Source organism: Talaromyces rugulosus, chromosome VI, assembly GCF_013368755.1.
Source record: "Talaromyces rugulosus chromosome VI, complete sequence".
In the NCBI taxonomy this organism is placed as follows: Eukaryota; Fungi; Ascomycota; class Eurotiomycetes; order Eurotiales; family Trichocomaceae; genus Talaromyces; species Talaromyces rugulosus.
The window spans coordinates 3,243,337-3,265,542 of NC_049566.1; the positions used below are offsets into that span (position 1 = coordinate 3,243,337).

A 22,206-nucleotide genomic window follows, 5' to 3' on the forward strand; every position below is an offset into this window, starting at 1 on the left:
AGGTTCATGCTCCAAACAAAACAAGTCCAAGAAAAGTCGGCTGGCGGGGTGTCGAGTTGTCAACTGGTGTTCCAGAGTCGTGCAGCTGCCTCCTCGGTGATATGCGGGCGGAGAAGACGCGCGCGGGCATGCGCTAACCTTAATTGTCCCGACGCGTCTTTAATAATATCTTGATCTGGCTCTATTGTCACTCTCGATTCTTTACTCACATTAATTGAAATCTATACAATGGAACAATCCTCACAAGATGCCCAGGAGGCCACCCCGTTTGTCCCGCCCACAATCCACCACAGCCCTCTGTTAAACGGCGAATCGTACAGCTCCTACTCTCCCTGCCCAAACACAATCACCCCCGCCAGCACCTCAACCTCACCAGAAGACTCAACACCAACCCCTACAGAATGCGTGCTCGGAGTCGATGAAGCCGGCCGCGGCCCCGTGCTAGGCCCCATGGTCTACAGCGCATTCTACCTACCCAAAGACCTCGAAAAACGGCTCCTTACTGAAGCCCACAGCTTCGACGATAGCAAAGTGCTCACCCCCGGCGTGCGCAAAAACCTCATGCAGATGATCTGCTCCGAGGGTCATCCACTACACAACTCATGCGGCTGGGCCGTCAAAGTACTCTCGGCGCGAGACATAGCCGCGGGCATGCTGCGCCCCAGTGTTGGCGCCTACAACCTGAATGCGCAGGCCATGGACGCCACGATTGAAATCATCCGCGGCGTCGTCGAGGAACGGCATATCAATGTTAGAGAAGTCTACATCGACACAATCGGAAACCCGGCTACCTACCAACACAAACTCGAGCGTATATTCCCGACGCTGAAAATCACTGTTGCCAAAAAGGCCGACTCGCTGTACCCTTGCGTCAGCGCGGCCAGTGTAGTTGCAAAAGTGACGAGAGATATTGCCCTAGAGATGTGTTACGAAGCTCTTGTCGAAACGCAACAAGAAAAATCGACAGAGCCCAGCTGGGGGAGCGGGTATCCCTCAGACTCGAAATGCGTCGGCTGGCTGCGACGTGATATGGATTATTTGTTTGGCTGGGGCAACGAATGCCGCTTCAGCTGGGGCACAGTCAAGGAATTGATGGACGGGAAAGATGCAGTCAGGGTCGACTGGCCCAGCGACGAAGTTGAGGAGACTGGGATATCGGATTTCCTGATTGGCCATGGGCCGACGACGTCGAGAAAGCCCGAGGGTCTGGAGAATTGGTATGGATCAAGGGTTGGTGTTTCATTTTAGAGACAACCATATTACAAAAATAATATAAAATAATAATAAAGTAAATTAATATTAGCTGTTTCAAGTTTCCTACTGGTATACTCTAATTTAGGGTTAAGGCGAGGGAATCACCAGGCAGCATTCAGAGAATCAATGACGCAGCTCAGGCTCCCAGATTAACACCGAAGTGCAAATTATAAATTTTGGTGTAATATAAATCTGCTTATTAAAATTCGATATGTTATTCATGACCAACTATCCTGCGCCTCCTGTTTATTATGACCAGACCTCAAACGGGTCAATGCCCAAAAGTAAAAGTAATAAAACAAAGTAAAGAATATTATCACAAAGTAGCAGTTGAGAAATAGTAATTCTCCCACAAAAATTCATAATCATCAACCAGATCGCCGAGAAGTCCCAGCAGTGGTTTACCCTTGAGCTTGTCGGAAAGACCCTTGATCCATAATCTATGAACGTTAGCAACTCGAAAAAAAAAAACAAAGGAAGTTGTCACATACTTGGTGATATTCTCGTAAAAAGCGCCACGCATCATCCACCATCCCATATTCCAGCCTCTCTTGCGCAGCTCGTCTCTCTCCAACCCGGTAAGCCCTCTCAGACCTCCAGCGACGCGCTCTTTCAAATCCCGCTTTGCGAGCTGCCGACTTCCGTATTCCAGACCGAATCCTATCAACCAGGGACTCCAGCTTCGCTTATTGCCCGACCATCGTTGCATCGCCAGCGCGAAGATGACTGGTCGCAAGATATACAGCACTTCGGCAAGCTGACCCTGTCCGGAAACCCGATGGAGCAGCGATTTGGGCGGCTTGACGTCGTCGGCCGTGAGGACCTTGGAAATGAGATAATCCGAGATTTCGCTTGTGTCTGGGAGACTGGGCAGCGAAAGCCCTGTGCGCGGCATTGTCCAGCTCAAGTCTGAAGAAGAAGGCGTCTCACTTGGAATCGTATCCATGCCGTTCCAGTCGCCACCGTTATCCCTTTCTGGCTCGACCGATCGCGGATCTTGCTCTCTCTCTGGCAGAGGCGGGTGCACAAGAGGTCGCGAATTCGTTAGTCGTAGTAGCAACAAGCGACAAAATGCTTTGGCAATCTCTATTAGCACAACCACGCGCTGCCGAATCTTTTCTCCGCGCCGCCGGGCAATCATCTCCCATAGTAGCTCTGTATATTGAATCATCTGCAGGGCAAGCGCGATCTTTCGGTACTGCGGGGACTTTGTCGTCCAGTACTTTGTGTATCTCGCATGTGGCGAGGCCGTTGGCCGAGACGCTGTAGAGGGCAGCTGGGAGATGACGCGCGAAACGAGGCTATCGTGGTATAGTGATAGTAACTGCACTCCAGAGTGTACTATTCACTTAGTATAAAAAGCAGTAAAAGGGTCAAGGTTTATTTCTTACCACATTCTGAAGGAAGCTCGGATTCACGAAACCGTCCTATTGCCATCAGTCTCGACCATCCAAAAACCCAAAAATCAAACTTACCAGGGATAATGTATACAAGAGACCGCAGCGCCGACTCGATCTGGCCCACGGTATTCGCGTTCTTGGTGACCATGTCCTCATACGACGAAACCCATTTTGACGGCCGCAGCAGCGTCGACGTCACTTGCGACAGCATCGGGGCGTGTGACTCCATCGGGCTGTTCGCATACGCGCATTCCAGTAGAGTGAGTAAACTAAAAGGATGTAAAAAGTTCAATCAGAGACAGTCATGGTCTGGGCGCAAGAGCATGTTGTTGAGGTTGATGGTCTGGTGGAGCCAGGAGTTGCAGCTTGCCCGCATGCGCGGGCCGAGGTTCACGGGCTTGGCTTGGCGGCTTATCGCTATCAATATACATTCTCATTATTCTCAGGGAGGGATTGATATAGACCTAAAATTAAATTTCTTAATAAATAGATAATGTTTAAAGGCTAGGAAGTCAGGATCAAAACCAGTAACAATTTGTTAAGAAATTAAATTGTGGATCTATAACATATTTAGGTTAGAGTAGAGTGCTCATAGTAAGCTCGGAGCCCTTAACTATTCTATTGTTCTTAAAATGTTGATCTCTATTCTACTTGTCATTCCCTTCTACTTCATTCGTGTAAATCCACTGCGCAGATACAAAACTGACCAAGATGTCTGTGTCAAGAGAAGATATATTAGATATTTAATCAAAGATCAGTCTTCATCAGCAAACTTCCACAGCCCCTCCGGCCGCATAGCCTCTTGAAGCCGCTCAATAATCTTGTCCCTCTCCATACGATCAGCTTCCCTACGGTCCTTGGCCAGTTCCTGTGTACTCGGCATATCAGCCCGCCAGAACCCCGGCGGCGAGCGAGGACGGTCATGAGAAGGCCGATGCCTGCCAAACTGATCGGCCAGCGCCCTGGCCTTGACTTCAATAAAAAGATCGCGCCGCTCGGTCTCGCTCATCTCGTCAAGAGTGTGCCTTTTGTTCTCGCCCAGGTGCTCTTCGAGTAATGCCCTGTCTTTTTCTTCAAATTTGACGCCGCCGGCTCGCACCATGGCGCGGAATTTGTTCCCACAGCAGTCTGGCCGCATACACCCAGGAACACATTTGCGAAGATCGCGGTTCCGGACGACTTCTTTAAAGGCATAGTCCAATCCTTCGTTTCGCGCTGGATTGGGCTTGAAGCAGTTCAGGTCAAGCAGATCAACCGGCCGATCTCTATAAGGTACCGACTGGACAATGGATTCCAAGTCTCTTTCTCCGTCCACTTCAGGCCCATGAACAGGTTTGGGCGCGGGCGCCATGTTGGAGCTGTGTCCGCGTGCTCGCCTTTCGGATGGCGCTCCTGGGTAATCAAAAGACTGGCGGTGGGCGTGGGGCCGTTCTTCGAGGAGTTCGTCAAGACGAGAGTGCGTTTGAGGATGGCGGTTTATTGTCTTGGTTGGGGTGTCTTCGTGACTACTAGTTCTATGCTTGAGAACATGTTCCCCGTCTTCTGAAACACTCGAGATATTCCCACTCCCTCTATCGCTCACTTTTCGACGTTTGGATGAGAATTCTCGGCTGGAAGGCATCTGATTGGAGTCCCTTGGTTGGAGAGCATGAAGCCTTTTGTCTCGGCGGTCATAGTTAATGGTTTCAAGTGGCTCTACTTCTTTGTGTGTAGATTGCCTTTTTGGCGTGTCCACTAGATTGCCGACGTCGTCGAGGTCTTGGGTGCCTGCGGCGTCTGCTTCTCGAGAAGAGGGGATGTCGAGGATGGGGCTGGATGGGATGGGTTCGGGTTTAATGCGGACAAAGCTTTCATGGCCGTGGCTAACCCCTACGTCTGTAGTTGCTCGAGACTTGGCCGGGGCTGCTTCTGACGTTGTAGACGTGACAGGATTCATATCAAGATTGTTCGCAGGATCTAGAGGCCGACTGGAACTTGTCCGGCGAGTGTGCGTGCCAGCCTGGTTCGGATGAGACGGCTCTTGTGTGTCTGCCATTGTCCTGGTTTGACCCTTGGAGTCTCTATTGTTCTGGTGATACCAGCGTTGCCATTGTGTAGCTCTCTCCTTGTGTCGTTTAACTTGCGTCCTCAGCGAATCCGTGACACCCAACAACGTCCAAACTTCATGGAAAATAGCATCATAACAGCTCTCCATCTGCTGCAGCGCCTTGTCAAATTTCCTACTCGTAGTATCCAGCCGCGACTCGGTCAAGTCCCGTGTCAACTGCTCGGCATTGTACGTCGAGCGCAGAGCAAGCAGTTTCTTTTCCAGCCCTTCCTGATTGGGTTCTTTCTGATTATTAGAGATATCCTCCTCAAGCTGATTAATTTGCCGTTCCAGCTCGCGAACCCGCGATTTCTCGTCCGTGTTTGCGTCCTGCAGCAGCCGGTTCAAGGTCTCGAGCTCATGAATCCTGGAATCGCGCGTGCTGATTTCGACGGCGAGGGTGCGGTGAGCTTCGTCAAAGGCGTGCTCGTAGTGCGCGGCCAGAGAGGACTGGAGGCGTCTTAGAGTATCCATTGCCCATGTCGATGACTGTCATGTCAATAATCAAATTAAGTGACGGACGCGTCGCATCAGCGGCGATAAGATAACAACCGCCGCTTATCGCACTTGCCTCCGCCGGCTGAATTCCTTCTACCTCGACCAACCCAACTGTGATCTCCTTGTTTTGCTGGGCTAAATCGCTAGTTAGTCTCCAGAGTTGAGAGTTTCTATAATTTCCTACTTTTTTAATATCTGATCATAATGCCCAAACGACGGGGGAGTGATCCTCCAGCCAGGCGCCCGGTCAAACGCCAGCGCCCAGCCAAACCAGACCATTTATCGTCATTAAGCGACGAGGTCCTGCTCGAAATACTGTCGTTTCTGCCCATCAGCACCCTCGCTAGCTGCCAAAGGTGAATTTGCTTTGTCTCAAGTAGTTTGTGACTGGCTAACCGAGAAGCAGACTGTCCAAGCGATTTCATGATCTCGCCGGCGACTCGGAACTGTGGAAGCAAAAGTACTATACGAGATGGGTTCTGCCCAGATCACGCCAGGCGCTTCGCTTCAAACATTCAATAATATCATCCCTGGGGACTCCATACTCGCCACGGGTCTCGAAATGGCCCGGCCACAGCCATCTCGCAACAGACGGCAAACGGCCCAACTGGAAGACGCAATTCCGGCTGCGACACAACTGGTCCAAAGGCACCTGCAGGTTTGGCGCGCTAGAAGTCTCGCGACCGCCGCTGCCTCAGATACACATGAAGCTGTACTCTGGCGTGGTGGTTACTGCGGACGAGGAACACGGGCTGCGGGCTTGGTCGACCAAGGCGTCGCGAAAGCAACTGACAGCATTGTCGTTTCCAAACGCAGGGGACAAGCCCACTGCGCTTTTTATGACTCGGGGTTCTGTGGCATCGAATATTGAAGTAACTGTCGGGTTCGACGATGGACACTTTGAAATTTACGATTTAGATGTTACGCTGGCGAAATTTGTGCTCAGGTTCTCGCAGGCGTCGTCGTCTTCTTCCTCGACGGACGACGACGCCTCTATTACTGCCATAGCCTCGTCGCCTCCGTTTGTCCTCGCGATATCACAACACAAGGTCTTTTCTCTATATAGGCTACCGCATTCTTCTGCCGATGCGCCTACGCTCCTCGCTTCTTTGGAGTCGAGCAACACGTTTGCGCCCGTGTCTCTGTCGCTTCGGTGCTCGGCGTCAGAGGTGACTGCGTCAATAGCGTATAGCTTTTTTCACATCAGCGGCGGCTGGACGGTGGGGATTCAAGAGCTGCGGTTTAATCAAGATGGTGAACGGATTGGGTCGCGACTGGCTAGCACAGCTGCTTTCCAAGACAGAACCCAGATTAGTTCTGGTACGGCATCATCGTCTCGCAGCCGTTTAATACGACACATGGAAGCCCCGACATCCATATCCTACTCGCACCCGTATCTTCTGACATCACACAACGACAACACGCTGACCATGTACCTCGTTTCCTCGTCGGCCGACAAGCTCTCGATCCGCACGGGGCGTCGTCTCTGGGGCCACACATCGTCTGTTACGAGCGTGCAGGTCGGCGACCGCGGCAAAGCAGTCTCGATCAGCCCACGTGGAAACGAGATTCGCATCTGGGAACTGGAATCCGCAGTCTCTGCGCGCTTCAACAATAACAACAACAATAGTAATTCGCGGACAAACTTGCGGTCAACTATGAGGGAAGAATCCAGTGTCCAGATAGCCGCCGAGAAACACGCTGCAAGTGCGGCGGCTTCGGTAGAGACAACGTCTGGAGCCATGAACTGGGGGCGCGAGATTGTCCAGGCGGAATGCGAGGCCCTGATGCCTGGAAAAGTTGGGGGCTGCGTGATGTTTGACGAGGAGCAGGTGGTGGTGCTGCGTGAGAGGGACTGCAGGACGCAGTTGCTCGAGTGCTACGACTTTACGTGATATACATACGCCACAAGATATAAGCATATAAGTTTTAAATATTCATCATATAAATGTTCATCTTTTGAGATAGCATTAACTAGTCCGGCACAAGGTATTACCGGCGCATGCAGCGCGATTCAGCAAGATATAGAAACTCGGCCAACTGATTCGCCAACCCGGATAGACCAACATCGCCATCGACAGGGGGCAATTCTCAACCCCTCGTCTGACCACAACGTAGAACTCTGACTCTGAATGACTCTCTCCCCAACTGTCTGCGAGGACATTCCAAATTCTATTGTTGATGAGACTGAAGTCTGACGGAGCACAATATTGCGTGACAGGGACCTTGGGGAAAGGCTTTCGGGGAATTGGTTGCGCCGCCTTGTGCAACTTCCCACCTCGTCGTGTTGGAAATTTCTTCTTCTTCTTACTCCTGTTTTTTTCCTTCTCTTCTACTTTTACGTCTGTTTCTCGCCCTTTGGTGTTGAAACTCCTCTTCCGGTGTCTATCAGAAAGAGAGAGGACGTCGCCGGCATGCTCTGGGATGGATGAAGACAGCTGCCATGGATGATGAATGCCAGCAGTCTCCTGAGAAGGAGACCATGGATGTCTCAATAAACCAACCCTGATGATGGTCGCCGCAACTCGGTAGAGGCTACCCCTCTATTGAGTATTCAGACACACAATGCTATGGACAATGGACACAGACACGACAATGGACAACAACAACAACAACAACAACAACAGCAAATCCAAGCCACAAGATACCAGATCAAAACAAGACAAACAAGACATCGACACAGACCGCATGAGCGCAAGACGAGCCGTGGTCGAGAACTGCCGCAGCAGCGGTAAAGCTAGTCAAACTCCACTTGAGAGCAAAATCTCTGCTGCCCTCTCTCTCTCTCTCTCTCTTTTTTTTTTTTTTTTTGTTTGTTTGCAAAATTGCACCGTCTTGCTTTTCGATTGCGCCCATTCCATTGCTCGGTTGAATTCGAATACAATATATAAAAACCTTTTACCAGTCCCGGTACGCTTGACCCTCGCATTCCTCTCTCACCTTTTGACACACAAAGGCCCAAAAATTTTTTCCCCGCATCCAAGAAAAAAAAAAAAAAAAAAAAAAAAACTTAACTTGACTTTTTCGTCCCGTGAAAATTTGGCATTTCTAATTTTTCTCTCTTTCATTCTTCTTTTGACAGACAGACAACTTCTACTCTTTCTCCAACCAAGAATCCTCTCAGATCGCTAAAAATGGATTTCCAATCTGGAAGTCGTGGCTGCTTCAACTGTGAGTTCGACGCGTTCTTCTTCTCCAAGCATTCCCCGCGAGACAGCTCGTTTGTTTCGTTGTGTCGCGTTCAGGCTGCTCTTTTTTGCTTGCAGTCTTTCTAATGGAAGCTATGATTTTTTTGTGTGTGAACTAAGCTGATCTGATATGATATTTGCAGGTGGCGATGCCTCTCACCAGGTACTTCAACCCTGACCTCAACGCGACGTTTGAACTCGACTGACATTGGATAGGCTCGTGACTGCCCTAAGAAAGGAGTCCCTACTTGGTAACTTGACATGCTGCATCAGAAATTCTTTCTTCCCTACTGACGCGGTGTATTAGCTACAATTGCAACGGTATGCTTGCCAGCCATTTACGCCGAAATCGAAGTGAAATGTTCTAACGCAGTTTTGTTCTTGCTTTTAGGTCAAGGACACGTCAGTGAGTATTTCCCAAGACCTCCGGCTTCCATTCTTCTCAAATCTAACCAACTTTTCCAAGGCCGCGAATGCCCTGCCCCTCCCAAGGAGAAATCCTGCTACCGATGCGGCCAGACTGGTCACCTTTCTCGCGAATGCCCTCAATCCGCCGGTGGTAACAACAGCAGCTTCGGCGGCAGCGGCGCCCCTGGCGGCGGATTCTCTCGCGGCCCCGGCGGTGGTGGCCAGGAATGCTACAAGTGCGGCCAGGTCGGTCACATTGCGCGCAACTGCTCGCAGGGCGGCGGTGCCCCCTATGGCGGCGGTGCTGGTGGTGCTGGTGGTGGCTTCGGTGGACGCCAGCAGACCTGCTACTCGTGCGGTGGATACGGACACATGGCGCGCGACTGCACGCAAGGCCAAAAGTGCTACAACTGTACGTTTTTTTTGTTTTTTTTTTACTCCTGTTTTTGCGGAATATCTTCTAACAAAATTTCCAGGCGGCGAAGTCGGTCACGTCTCGCGCGACTGCACCACTGAAGCCAACGGCGAGCGCGTTTGCTACAAGTGCAAGCAACCTGGCCACGTCCAGTCTGCCTGCCCCAACTAATCTCCCAATTCTCACACAAATGTGATGATAAATGAAGGAAGAAGAGCAAGACGGGAGGAGACAACACGAGGAGAAACAAAAAAACAAATCCACGAAACGCAAATGGGGCGCCCGGCGAGGCCTTGATAATTACGACTTGAATGCTGATATCTTTCCTTTTTTTTTTTTCCTTTTCTTTTTTCTCTCTTCAATTTGCATGGTCTTTTTTTTAATGTTTTCTCTCTGGTCCAACATACACGCATGGTCAAAATGGTCTGAATCGTGAATCGGTGAATCGGTGAAAAGGGACGGTTGTATGATCCTGCAGTTTTTTCAGTCGAAGAGTCTACTTGATATACCCTTTCCAGAAAAAAAGGTTTTTACGTTATCTTTCAATTTTTTTCTTCCAAAATACATATGTAGAGGTGTATATGTAACTGGCCTGGTTGAGTCCTGTATCTATATAGATGTAACCCGGACTTGTATGCACACAAAAAAGGCCATTTATATAATTGCTTCGCTTCGTTCCGCAAACAAAGTGGAAATCAAGAACTACAGCTACACATCATCGCGCGCTTGAATCGCGGCACATCGCCACAAAACCGCTCTTCTTCCTCTTTGTCTCCTCCCCATTCATCGCTAAACGGATCTAGAGCCATATTCATAACCCTACCCAAAACCTCGCGCTCGCCCTTGCGCTCGACACGCTCGATGAGTTCATCGAGAATCCACGACCGGGGGAGGAACTTTTTCTGTTGTCAGTACTGCTGTACGGCATGGAATGGGGGTGGCTAACCTTTGGATTCACAGCTTTCATACTCTTCTGTCGGTCGTCGTCGTTTGCGTCCTTCCAGTCTTCGGCGACTCGCAACCGCCACGAGTCTAGCCACGCGGCGATGCGTTTAGTCGCGCTTTCTGCTGTATTACCAATGCCGCTGACGCCCTCGCTGTGGAAAAACACACGGGAGACGGCCAGTCTCTGCTCGTCAGTCTCAATCTCTGCGAGGCTGATTTCCGAGAGCTTCCGGAAAAAATGATTGAAATCAAGCTCGAGTTGCTCCATAGTGTCGAGCAACTCGGAAAACAAGACCTCGAAATCAGAATCTTTGTATGTGAGCAACCCGAGTCTCCGGCCCATGAGCCGTTTGTATTCGTTCAAAAATACAATCTTGTACTCGTCGCCCACGCGGTTGATAATCTTCTCGGCGCGCTCAACAAGCACCTTGCCGAATTCCTCCGTCACACCCTTGGCGATAAACGTCTCGTCGTCGACTTTATCGGCTGCCCCGATCAGCTCGCCGAGCGACTCGCCCAGCCGTACCAGGTTCCACCAGATGACCGACGGTTGGTTTTTGTACGAGTATCTTAAAAAGTGGTCGTCGTGGTTCGGCGTGTACGTAGGGTCAAAGTTGTCCATGAACGCAAATGGGCCGTAGTCCAGCGACAAGCCGAAGAGAGACGTGTTGTCCGTGTTGAGAACCCCGTTCATAAACCCGTATGCCTGCCAGGCTGCCACCGTCTTGGCGTTTCGGCGCACAATCTCGCGGTACAGTCGCGTGAACCGGTTTTCTTCCTGGCCTGGCTCGCCTTGGATCTCGGACGACGGGATTTTGCGTGACGGGCTGTCCACGGCATCGCCAGAAGTAGGAGCGTCTTTGTCATCTGACAGGCGAACTGCCGCTGGAAGAGACTCCCATCCCGCAAAAACATCCTCTGCCACGAATGTGGCCAGTTTCCGGATCATGTCCCGGTCGTTACGAGAGTGGAAAATGTCAAATGAGCCGATTCTCAGCCAGCTCTCGGCAAACCGTGCAACGATTGCACCGGGCTCGGTTCTCTCTCGCAAGACTCGGGAATGGGGGAGTAGGGTGAGAGCAAGGGCTCTGGTGGTTGGAATTCCAAGGGCATTAAGAGCTTTTTTTGTGAGATGTTTGTCAGATGAGACGAAACCAAATTCGGGATATATATGAATGTACCTTCTGATACGACATACTCGCGAATACTCGACCGTAAAACAGCCTTGCCATCCGCAAACCGTGAATATGGAGTCCGTCCTGCGCCCTTGAGCTGCAGTTCGTAGCGGTAGTTTGTGCTCGGGTTCGTCAACTCACAAAGGCTGATAGCACGCTGCAGGAGTTAGCAGTTTTTTCTGACATCAAGACAGATGAGGAACGCACGCCATCACCGAGCTGACCAGCCCAGGAGCCACTGTACATATAGCATTAGTATTCGTCAACACGTCTGCAAGATTAAAACTAACAATTGCCACCCTTGTTCAAGTCAGCCTCTATGCCGCATTGGATATTATCAACATACCCCCGTAGCATTGCGCCCATGGATATATCCCCCCTTCTTCCTCACTCCAAAAGATCTTGTTCCCGGCTACCAGACTGCGAAAATCTTCCGTCTGCTCCTCGCCTGCCTGGAGCCCAATATCTGCCATCGCCCTTGGACTAACACCCAGAAGCTCCGGTTCTTTGACAATTTCCGGGCGAACATAGGTATACATGGCCTCCCTAACCATACGAGACGACCCCAAGGCATCTCGCGGCGCATTGTGTGCTGCTGTTGGAGTTTCAACTGCAGGATCCGGCGGGAGTTTTGATGTGAATGTGCTTGTTTTGGGGATTGCGGCCAGCGTGACGCCCGCCTGGGCCTTGCTAGTGGTGGTGATGTGTGACGCCATTTGCTGGATGCGGCTTTGCATCGTCCGGAGGGAGCTGCTAGAGCGAAGCATATATGAGCATAGCATCAAGTTCCTTCTCTCTGTTGTATGGATAGAGTTGGATACAAGTGGTAGGTTAGGAAGTCGTGATTGTGTTTCCGATTTGCGGGCGCCAAGCCATATCAACATGACATCACTTGTTACTAACTAACCGGCAGCCATTATATTATGCCTCTGTAAAATACATAATTATTGTATTGAAAGAATGTGATGACAATGATATCCGAGTCAATAGTAGGTACAGCACAGCACAGCACAAGCCAATAATTATAAAATTCATTTGCATTCTTACTAAAAAAAAAATACAACTTCCAAATGTGCTAAATAGTTGGTTAGTGATAATAATAATGTCGCATCCGTCGGTAAGGAACAAATAATCATAAGACGCACAGCGTCCTCAATCGCTCCAGCTACGGCGCTCATGGGTTGCTCTTGGATAATGGAGTAGAGGAGATAGACACGCGACGTCCCTTTGCAGAGCGCTTCCTACCGCCTACAATAATCACATCCGAAATGAGTATTTTCAGAAAAGAAAGAAAGAAGAAAGGAAAAAAAAACAAGCGGAAGAAAAGAGGGAAAAAGAAGCGGCAGAACGCTCACCGCCCGGAGAAACCCGCTGCCGAGGCGCGGGCCAATCGGGACGGGCTGATTTGAGACGAAGGCTTGGCGAAACCAGCTCTGCAACTCGCTCCCTCTAACCACAGCCAGCGCTGCCCTCACTCCTCCTCCTTCAAGCAACATCTGTTGTGTGTCTCTATCCAGTCCCCCCGCGCGTCAATTGGCTGCAGAGCGCCTCTCTGTTCGTCCTTCGTTCTCCCTCCCCCCCCCCCCAAGGCCGTCTCGCTCTCACAATGCGGCCGCAATTGCTTCGTGCGGCCGCTCGCTCGAAGCACTTCGCTGCTGCCAGGGCGTACAGCAGGCCCTTGACCACCACCGCGCGGCGCAGCGCGGAAGTCGAGTTGACGATCGGTGAGCCACCTTTTGAGGTTATAATCGGTAAATAAAGGCTAAATGTGTGTCTCTAGATGGCAAAAAGGTCTCGGTTGAAGGTACACAATCCTAGTCTGGCTGGTATAATGGGCACATATCTGACTGACAAATCATAGCTGGCTCGGCCCTCATTCAGGCCTGCGAGAAAGCTGGCGCGACAATTCCAAGGTATGAATCACTCCGTGCCTCAATTGAATACGTACTGACACTGCTACAGATATTGTTACCATGAGTAAGCTTTCTTGCCGTTCCTCCCGCTTTGCCGTGCCGTGCCGTGTTCTTTTATACTGACTTTCCCAGAAAACTGTTGATTGCAGGAAACTGTAAGCACCCTAACCCTGCCCACCCACAACCAATACTGACAAAATAGGCCGTATGTGCTTGGTAGAAGTCGAAAAGGCCCCCAAACCCGTTGCATCATGCGCGTGGCCCGTCCAGCCAGGCATGGTCGTCAAGACGAACTCGCCGCTGGTCCACAAGGCCAGAGAGGGCGTCATGGAATTCCTCCTGGCCAACCACCCGCTCGACTGCCCCATTTGCGACCAGGGAGGTGAATGTGACCTCCAGGACCAATCCATGCGATACGGCGCCGACCGCGGCCGATTCCACGAAACCGGCGGCAAGCGTGCTGTGGAAGACAAGAACATTGGCCCACTGATCAAGACCTCCATGAACCGATGCATCCACTGTACTCGTTGTGTGCGTTTTATGAATGACATTGCTGGTGCCCCAGAACTGGGTTCTACTGGACGAGGAAATGACATGCAGATTGGAACATACTTGGAACAGAACCTAAGCTCTGAGCTGTCTGCTAACGTCATCGATCTCTGCCCTGTCGGAGCTCTTACCTCCAAGCCCTACGCCTTCCGTGCTCGCCCCTGGGAACTCAAGCACACCGAATCGATAGACGTCCTGGATGCTCTTGGCTCGAATATTCGCGTGGACTCCCGAGGCATGGAAGTTATGCGTGTTATCCCCAGACTCAACGACGACGTCAACGAGGAATGGATCAACGACAAGACTCGATTTGCCTGTGACGGATTGAAGACCCAGAGATTGACTACACCCCTCATTCGCCGCGAAGGAAAGTTTGCCCCCGCAACCTGGGAGCAGGCCCTGACAGAGATTGCCTCTGCGCATGCTCAGCGGAACCCTCAGGCCAATGAGTTCAAGGCTGTTGCCGGTCACTTGGTGGAAACCGAGTCTCTGGTTGCTATGAAAGACCTCGCCAACAAGCTTGGTTCTGACAACCTTAGCCTTGACCAGCCTGGTGGAAGCTCGCCCATTGCTCACGGTGTTGATGTCCGATCCAACTATCTCTTCAACTCGAACATTGCAGGTGTGGAAGAAGCCGATACCATCCTTCTTATCGGAACCAACCCACGACACGAAGCCGCCGTGCTGAACGCCCGTATCCGGAAACAATGGTTACGCTCCGACCTTGAAATTGGTCTTGTCGGAGAGACCTTTGACAGCACCTTTGAATTTGAGCACCTAGGAAGCGATGCCAACAGCCTTAAGGGCGTTTTTGCCGGCGAGTTTGGCAAGAAGCTTGCGTCGGCTAAGCGTCCTATGATCATTGTTGGAAGCTCCATTGCTGAGCACGCTGACGCAAAGGCTACCTTTGAAGCAGTCGGTCAATTCGTCGAAAAACACGCCTCAAACTTCAACACCCCAGAATGGCAGGGCTACAACGTGCTGCAAAGAGCCGCCTCCCGCGCAGGAGCCTACGAGGTTGGCTTCAGCACGCCTTCCCCCGAAGTTGCCAACACCCAGGCCAAGCTTGTTTGGCTTCTTGGTGCCGACGAGATTAGCGCAAGCGACATTCCCAAGGACGCTTTTGTTATCTACCAGGGCCACCATGGCGATCGCGGTGCCCAGCTGGCCGATGTCGTCCTTCCCGGTGCTGCCTACACTGAAAAGTCAGGAACCTATGTCAACACTGAGGGACGTGTCCAAGTCACTCGTGCCGCCACATCCATGCCAGGAGCTGCTCGCGACGACTGGAAGATCATCCGCGCCGTCAGTGAATTCTTAGGCGCCCCTCTGCCATACGACGACATTGAAGCCCTGCGTGACCGCATGGAACAGATCAGCCCTGCCCTCCGACGATACGATGTTCTCGAGCCTACTTCTGTCAGCAACCTCAGCAAGGTTCAGCTGGTCGACCAGAACAAGGGTAGCAACCCTAGCGGTGCTCCTTTTAAGAAAGCCATTGAGGACTTTTACTTTACAGATTCCATTTCTCGAAGGTATGCACCTGATGAACCTAAGTATAATAAATCTTGCTAATTTCAAACCAGCTCCCCTACGATGGCACGTACCTCGGCCGCCAAGGCTACTGGTAACCCTGAGACGAATTTCATGGCTGCTGGTGAACTATCCCCACAAGCAGCATTCGGTTAATAACCTTAGAGAGCCGTCATTTTCGAGGTTGGCGTTTTTTCCCCTTTTGTTGTAAACCTAACTTGACTTTATGTGTTGTTCCTCATGTTGTCTTAAAACCCCAAGTTCTTCTATGGACCGTTATCCCTGTCGGCTAAATCTCATGAAAAATCTTTGAACGTAGCAGAGGGATGGACTTGTATATAGATCAATTGCAAAAATTGAATCCCATAAGGCTGACCAGTAAATTTGAAATGCTCAATCTAGAAAGTTATTATTTACAATTCGTCATCATCAGTTTCTCCCCCGTCTTCTTGATCAGCATCATCAGCTTTGGACGGCTCTGCTGCCTTGGTACCAGGAGCAGTAGTTCTTTTCGAAAATGGCAAATCTCGTCTTGGTGGTGGATCTGCCGACTGGGCCAGAGGCGGACGCGTATATTTGTTTTCCTTTGGCGCAGGGCTTTCTTTATCGGAAGACCGTGCCTCTTCGGCCTCGGACTCGGTTTCCTCCTCGAGAGGCTGAGGTGTCTCTCTTCCTTCTAGGTCGTCTTCTTCGTCTGATTTGGCCTCATCATCACCAGGGCCGCCTTGTTGGTGGTCAACGTCCATACGTTCAAACTCGTCCGAGTCTGAGGGTACGTCGGTGGGTTTGCGTTTTCCTTTTCTACTTTTCGGCTCAGCGTGACGATGTTGAGAAGCTTGTTTTAGCTCGGAGACTGTTCAATTATGATAAGCCAGATTCATAAGGGGAATAGGCAGAACACATACTCTTATCCCCGTCAATCTTGGCCGCCGCCAAAAGCCGCTGCTGATTCCGAATCTTGAGCTTTTTCTCGTTGAGAACCTGCACAAAATTCCCTATCAACAACTCTTCATGTTCCTTTTTACTGGTGACCAACTCGCTGATGCTCGAGTTCAAGGTTTTGATGGACTCTTCAGCGGCGTGCAGCCGCTCTGTCAGCGCGGAGATTTGTTGTGCGAGCGAGTCGGCGCGCGTGGTCATGAGGCCCGTCCATTCGAAGAGTTCGATGGTTTGGTCGTCATCTTGGGTGAGTGGTATAGATGCAACTCGTTGCTAGAACCATACCTTAGTGGCCTATCAAGTAAACAAAGAGAAGAGGAGGAAGGGAGGTACTGTGATTGTGTCGATGCGCTTGCGAATAGCAATAACCAACTGGTTTGCGCCATCTTTGGCCTGCCGAATAGACGCATTCACTTCAATATCGCCGCCAAGCTGCGCAGAGTCAATGCTAGTAGCATCATCAGGCCGATACTTGAGCACCGAGGCCAGGATATTCTCAAACTCCTCGTCGCTGCCTTGGTAGTTTTTGGAGCGGAGCTCTTTGAAATGGGATTGCTGTACTGTATAGATATGTTAATTACTGTAGATTTTAGATTTTAGACATTTCAAATGCTATACGTACTCGAGGTTACGTAGGGATTCTCCCCCTCTGTCGCGATGAGCTTCAGCTTTGACGCTGGGTCTTGTTCGGGCGCGATATACACCAGCACAAAGCCATTCGGGTCGTCTGACCGTGGAATGCGAACGACCCGGTCTCTATTGGTCGTCATGGTAGTTTAACTTTTTTCTTCTTCTTCTTTTTAAATATCGATTCTGGAGTTCCAATGCGGATCTGGCACTGTCATGTCACTGGGAAAGTAGAATGAATGGGAGGAATTCGGGAGTGGAACCGTCGGGAGAGAGAATAGGCAGGAGAATAGGCAGCCGTCTGGTCTCTGGGGTGGGCAGCCAGTATAACGTCCGTGTTGTACAGCATTACTACTACTACCTTGGGGTTATTTTTGTGTATGGCATATTGTTTGATGGAAGATCAGGCCAGACTCTATCGGCATGCTATACTATACACGAGTGTTATATCCATTATCAAAACAAGTTCGTAGCCAAGGCTAGATCAGGACTCATACTACAGCTAAAGCGATATGCATTGTATTTAACAAATGCTACAATAATGTAACTATCTACAGAGCGTCACAATATAACGTCTTACAACATTTCAACATTTATTCTCGAGAAGCGAGTATATTACGGTAGCTGGCGTAATTAACCGTCCGATACAGCCAGCCGCGCACGTTACCAGTGCCCGCCCCGCGTAATCGCGTATTCACCCTGTACAGCCCGTAACGCGCGCGACTTGGCATTCCCGGCGGAGAACATTATTTGTCTCGCCCAGCCACCCCTCGACACTGCACAACCACCATACCACCACCACTATCCACCTCGCAGCTGTCGATCGCACAAATGACTTGACCAGCCCGAATCCACCACCGCAAGCCGTCGTCGAATATCGGCCACTCCAACCTCGAGCATTCGAGAGCGTGTGTTGCAGGCGACAGCAGCATTCCACACCAGCAGCCCTGATACATTGTCAGGAGTATTAAAACTGACTGATAACCACCACGACACCTCGACCCAGTTTGAGTTTTACACGCTCAGAGATGGGATTATCTGCCACCTAAGCATCGCCCGACACATTGTTTATGAATGATTTCACCGCACTAGAATCAAACAATCAACTCACAATGCAGTCGGATAACCTCCACCTGCTGCAGGGCGAAGCAGCAGCGCCGGTGGAATCATGGGATGACGATGGCGACCTCCAGTGCCTGGACGACACCAATTTCCAAGCAGTCTCTACAACGACATCAGTCACCGGATCCGTCCGCCGGTCGGCCGGCGGCCACCGCGATTCCGTGTCGTCGCGACTCTCTGTGCGCTCTGACATTGAATCAAACCCCGGCGACGAAGACTGGCAGGTGCTGCTGCGCGACAACGACGAGACCGCGACCGAAGAAGCCATTGCCTCTGCTCGCAGCGCCGGCATCCCTATCCCAAACGGCGTGCCCAAATCTGCGCTCACGGGCGGCGCCATTAAGAAACTCCAAGCGAAGCATGCCAGAAAAAGTACAATCGATGACTGGTCTGACGACTTGGATTTCCCAATGGATGCGGAGCTGTCACTCAGACCTCAGGAACGACCGCTCTTTCCCGAATCTCTCCAACATGTCAACCCCCTGCTCATGACGAGTCCATCCAAACCCGCGGCCGCTATCGATCTAGACTCTTTTCGCGAATCCGATACCGCCATACAGATAGAAAGTCCCACTGATGCCTTGGCAAGTCCTAAACAAACAAGCGAAAGGGACCATGTGAAAGAGGTGCCAACGATTAAAATCGCCAAATTGCGCCCGAATGAGCTTCAGCCTTCTGCGGTTGCAGCTAATAACGATATGGATGATTTTGAGCAAGATTTCGAATTTCCTGGCGAAAACTCCACTCTGAAACTTTCTGCGCCCAAGGATATCACACCAAACCCTCCAAACTTGAATGAGGACGTTTGGGATCTTGACTGGGCAGAAGGCAGTATAGGTGTGCGCTTTGGCGGGACGAAGCGAGATGGACGGTCTACTCATAGTTCCTCTATTTCCGCCTTCAGTCCCAGTGTCTCAAGCTGTCTTACGGCAGAAAGTGATGATAGTCTGGAGGGTTTGGTCCTACCTGATGGCCCTGTAGACTTTTCGGAGGCTTTGAAGAAACGGCAAGAACCGTCCACGACCCCTGATGTCAGCCCAAAATCTCAACCCGTTTCGAAAAGAGTCAACGAGCACAAGGACTTTTTTGATAATTTGGACGTTGATGACGGCAATGTTTTTGCGTCGATGAAGCCAGGCGTCAACCGAAACGTGAAGCGCAAAATAGCCCACACGCCAACCCCTAGTCGTTCCGAGAAAACAATTACATTTACGAATAAGACACCTTCAACAGTCACCCGAATTCCACGGCTATCTGGCCATGATCGCAGCCACTCTAATCTTGAACCAGTCTCAGAAAGCGGCGCTCCTATCGTTAAATTCCGCCGACCGCAGTCTCGGCTCTCGGGACATGCGAGTAGATCGTCTGTCTCGAGCATCCACGCATCCCATACCTCTCCGCCGGCCACGCCTTCGTCCCGAGCTCGAAGATCTCTCGGTTCTAGGATTTCGGGAGAAAATACTCGTACTGACACAACAACTAGTGCACAGCTTTTGAAAGCCAAACGCTCAATGCCTTCTATCCGTGCTTATGACCCATCAACTTCCTCCACGCCTCTCCCGCGCCCATCATCTCGCCAGGATGGTGCGACCTTTATCCCCCAATCTATACGGCCAAAAACGCCAGTTGATCGAGCTACAACCAGTTCCCGATTGGCAAACCGTCCATCCAACACGCCGTTTCTCCCTGCTGGTGCATCTCCAGGCCAGTCACAACACGCAAGCGTCAAGTACACCCGTCATTCTCGCCGTTCTGATTCCGAAGATTTTGCAAATTCTCAGAAATCAGCAACTCGTTTCGCTTATCCTCCTCCATCTCAACGTCACAATTCAGATACTACCAGTGATTACACTAATGTCACAGCAAAACGAACAGTTACTCGACCCGCACGTAGACGGAACTATGGAGATGGCTCTGAACTAGAGTCTTTTGATGATCTACCAACATCTACAGTCGCCGAAAGTCGTTTTGTTAAGTCTCCAGTGGGCCACGGTGCACCGAGGTCGATCCGAAGCCGCTTAACCCATACCCCCCCTGCCCTTTTGCCGCGGGCAGAAACCTCGCCCTCGTCTACCGCCCAGCTCAGCTCGCCTCGGCCTAGTTCCTTCACGCCTCGATTCGCCAGGGACACCAACGCATCTAGAAATGCCCGTGAACAAAGGATCGCCTCTCTTTCGCTACCTAGTCGAGACCGGGGAAGCACGGCACTTGCGCCTCTTAGTACGAATTGGAAGGGGCAGCAGCATTCTCAAGATGGCGAAAGCGTGTTGACGCTGAGAAGCAAAAAGGGTAAATCATCCAAGGCTCGGCCACAGTTGATTCGACCAATGGGGTCTGGCGTCAACGAAACCAAACGTAAGTTATGCTCATGACCTACAACTGGAATAGACCATGCTAAATTTTCGTTATTAGAAATCAAAGGGATGCAATATAATCCTGCTACCTACCGCTGGGAAGGAAACGAGAACACAGTAGCAGGATTCGACGTGATGACAAGACCCAAGTCTCCCAAAGCAGCACCAGCGCTTATTGCCAGCATGGGCACAACCAAGGATACTCAGGTTGTAGGCAACATGGTGTTTGATCCGCAGCGGATGTGCTGGATGAAGCTCGCGTCGTCACCGGGCGGAGGCGAAGGCGGTGACAAGGGCACAGCAGCGGTGGTCTATGACGAGTCCGAGGACGTCTTCGCGGGCCTCGAAGACCTCCAGGATAAATCCGACTCGACCCGACACAAGAGAGTTTTGTCAGGTACCGCGAATGACATGGATGTCTCAGATGACCAAAGTGGCGGTGACTCATCCGAGGAATGGCCAATAACCGAGGAATTCGACGTTGGACCTGAGTTTGTCAAACGTCAGCGTGCCGAAGAAGACAGATGGAGACGCAAAGTTGCCAAATGGGTTACATCTGAGCGACAGCGGTTCGGAGATGGTTGGCGCTGGTCGATCCGGGACCTGATTCCCAGTGAGAATAATGCGTCGGCGAGTTGAATGTACATGATTCTACGACTTATGAAGAAACGGGTTGCATTCTGCATGATAATGACGATGTATACTTATGTTTGTTACTGTTCTTGTTGCTATTACCGTTACCGTTATTGTTATTCGTTAAGTTTTACCTGCTAATCGCTAATCTGAACGTGCTGCGGGGTTTCTCCAGCCTTGTTCAATCTTTTACATTATTATTTGCAATCAATGACCTCTTTCAAAACTTTATTCTTCTTATTTTCAAGGCATTACCCACAGCCTCTCTCTATTTGGTGGCTATCTAGCGGTCTATAGATTCCCATGCAGGATACTACTTCAGGGCTCCACGGCTAATATTGATGCATACGAATTAAAAAAGAAGAAACAGAGAAACAGAGAGAGAGAAAACACCGAAAAAAGGTCCCAAATAAGCCAATGGGATATCGTCCGATGTATCCGACGCATGCAGGCAGCATGAACGGCACTCCGCATCCGGGAAAAAGAAACGGTTTTTTTTTTTTCCTTTTGTGTATTGCTTATTATTCTATAGTTTGTGTGTTCATTGCTCAACCTAGTGACAGGGGTGTGGTTGACCGGGGTTTGGGGTACACTCTAGTTTCTAGGAGTACATACAAGAAAAGCTTGTCTCAGATTCAATGGACGAGAGAAATATTTCAAAGACATTCATTCTCTAGATATCCACTTTGAGAAAAACAGTCCAGGCTATGCTGGATAGACATTTACTATCGAAATAAGCTATAGCGCTGCAGAGCCACTAATCGACCTCCAGTCGTGATATGAATCTTGGCTGACCCCTTTTTTTTTTCCTGAATAGATTATTTCCTAGAACGGAAAGTTTTTTCTAGCCCTAAAAAAAGTCAAAGAGGAATGCAATCAATCATTGTCAGATGGTAACACAACTTTTTTTTTGTTTTCACCTTCCTTTTCTTTTCTATTTTTATTGTTACTAGCTTGGCAGAAGTATGATTGGGGCTGGATATATTGACTTAGCCTCACATATCGCATGGCTTGCTTGCTGCTGCCACGCTGATCCTTGTCTGAAGACGGAGCGAAAGTGAGTGGCCGGGGAAGTGCTTCCTCCAGCATCCAGTTTCATTGTCCTGCAAAGCCTCCTTGCAGTTTACTCGCAGACTCAAAAAAATAAATAATAAATGTTGCCTATCA

At 50.5% G+C, this 22,206-nt stretch overlaps 9 protein-coding genes across 9 annotated transcripts; 5 read left to right on the forward strand and 4 right to left on the reverse strand.

The window, feature by feature from the left end:
* Positions 1 to 228: 228 nt before the first annotated feature.
* TRUGW13939_11503 (uncharacterized protein) lies at positions 229 to 1,248 on the forward strand (the record flags this gene model as incomplete). Its single annotated transcript, XM_035494610.1, has 1 exon — positions 229 to 1,248. One exon carries the CDS (start codon positions 229 to 231, stop codon positions 1,246 to 1,248), a length of 1,020 nt encoding a protein of 339 aa, XP_035350503.1.
* Positions 1,249 to 1,570: 322 nt separating this feature from the next.
* Positions 1,571 to 2,922, reverse strand: TRUGW13939_11504 (uncharacterized protein; the record flags this gene model as incomplete). Its single annotated transcript, XM_035494611.1, has 4 exons — positions 1,571 to 1,694; positions 1,746 to 2,595; positions 2,646 to 2,681; positions 2,730 to 2,922. Coding segments are annotated over 4 exons (1,203 nt in total), but the record flags the coding sequence as incomplete, so codon positions are not given.
* A 486-nt stretch (positions 2,923 to 3,408) lies between these two features.
* TRUGW13939_11505 (uncharacterized protein) lies at positions 3,409 to 5,214 on the reverse strand (the record flags this gene model as incomplete). Its single annotated transcript, XM_035494612.1, has 1 exon — positions 3,409 to 5,214. One exon carries the CDS (start codon positions 5,212 to 5,214, stop codon positions 3,409 to 3,411), a length of 1,806 nt encoding a protein of 601 aa, XP_035350505.1.
* A 228-nt stretch (positions 5,215 to 5,442) lies between these two features.
* TRUGW13939_11506 (uncharacterized protein) lies at positions 5,443 to 7,133 on the forward strand (the record flags this gene model as incomplete). Its single annotated transcript, XM_035494613.1, has 2 exons — positions 5,443 to 5,594; positions 5,645 to 7,133. 2 exons carry the CDS (start codon positions 5,443 to 5,445, stop codon positions 7,131 to 7,133), a joined length of 1,641 nt encoding a protein of 546 aa, XP_035350506.1.
* A 693-nt stretch (positions 7,134 to 7,826) lies between these two features.
* Positions 7,827 to 9,420, forward strand: TRUGW13939_11507 (uncharacterized protein; the record flags this gene model as incomplete). The annotated part of the gene is made up of 8 exons (XM_035494614.1): positions 7,827 to 7,969; positions 8,321 to 8,409; positions 8,570 to 8,589; positions 8,643 to 8,677; positions 8,734 to 8,747; positions 8,818 to 8,832; positions 8,893 to 9,246; positions 9,311 to 9,420. Coding segments are annotated over 8 exons (780 nt in total), but the record flags the coding sequence as incomplete, so codon positions are not given.
* Positions 9,421 to 9,944: 524 nt separating this feature from the next.
* TRUGW13939_11508 (uncharacterized protein) lies at positions 9,945 to 12,085 on the reverse strand (the record flags this gene model as incomplete). The annotated part of the gene is made up of 6 exons (XM_035494615.1): positions 9,945 to 10,145; positions 10,196 to 11,313; positions 11,376 to 11,526; positions 11,577 to 11,607; positions 11,660 to 11,669; positions 11,716 to 12,085. 6 exons carry the CDS (start codon positions 12,083 to 12,085, stop codon positions 9,945 to 9,947), a joined length of 1,881 nt encoding a protein of 626 aa, XP_035350508.1.
* Positions 12,086 to 12,975: 890 nt separating this feature from the next.
* Positions 12,976 to 15,520, forward strand: TRUGW13939_11509 (uncharacterized protein; the record flags this gene model as incomplete). Its single annotated transcript, XM_035494616.1, has 7 exons — positions 12,976 to 13,093; positions 13,150 to 13,173; positions 13,231 to 13,282; positions 13,332 to 13,346; positions 13,415 to 13,437; positions 13,485 to 15,366; positions 15,418 to 15,520. 7 exons carry the CDS (start codon positions 12,976 to 12,978, stop codon positions 15,518 to 15,520), a joined length of 2,217 nt encoding a protein of 738 aa, XP_035350509.1.
* A 257-nt stretch (positions 15,521 to 15,777) lies between these two features.
* On the reverse strand, positions 15,778 to 17,073 carry TRUGW13939_11510 (uncharacterized protein; the record flags this gene model as incomplete). Its single annotated transcript, XM_035494617.1, has 4 exons — positions 15,778 to 16,217; positions 16,270 to 16,576; positions 16,637 to 16,863; positions 16,926 to 17,073. The coding sequence occupies 4 exons, from the start codon at positions 17,071 to 17,073 to the stop codon at positions 15,778 to 15,780; spliced, it is 1,122 nt and encodes a 373-aa protein (XP_035350510.1).
* A 969-nt stretch (positions 17,074 to 18,042) lies between these two features.
* Positions 18,043 to 21,045, forward strand: TRUGW13939_11511 (uncharacterized protein; the record flags this gene model as incomplete). Its single annotated transcript, XM_035494618.1, has 2 exons — positions 18,043 to 20,407; positions 20,465 to 21,045. 2 exons carry the CDS (start codon positions 18,043 to 18,045, stop codon positions 21,043 to 21,045), a joined length of 2,946 nt encoding a protein of 981 aa, XP_035350511.1.
* Between the last annotated feature and the right edge of the window lie 1,161 nt (positions 21,046 to 22,206).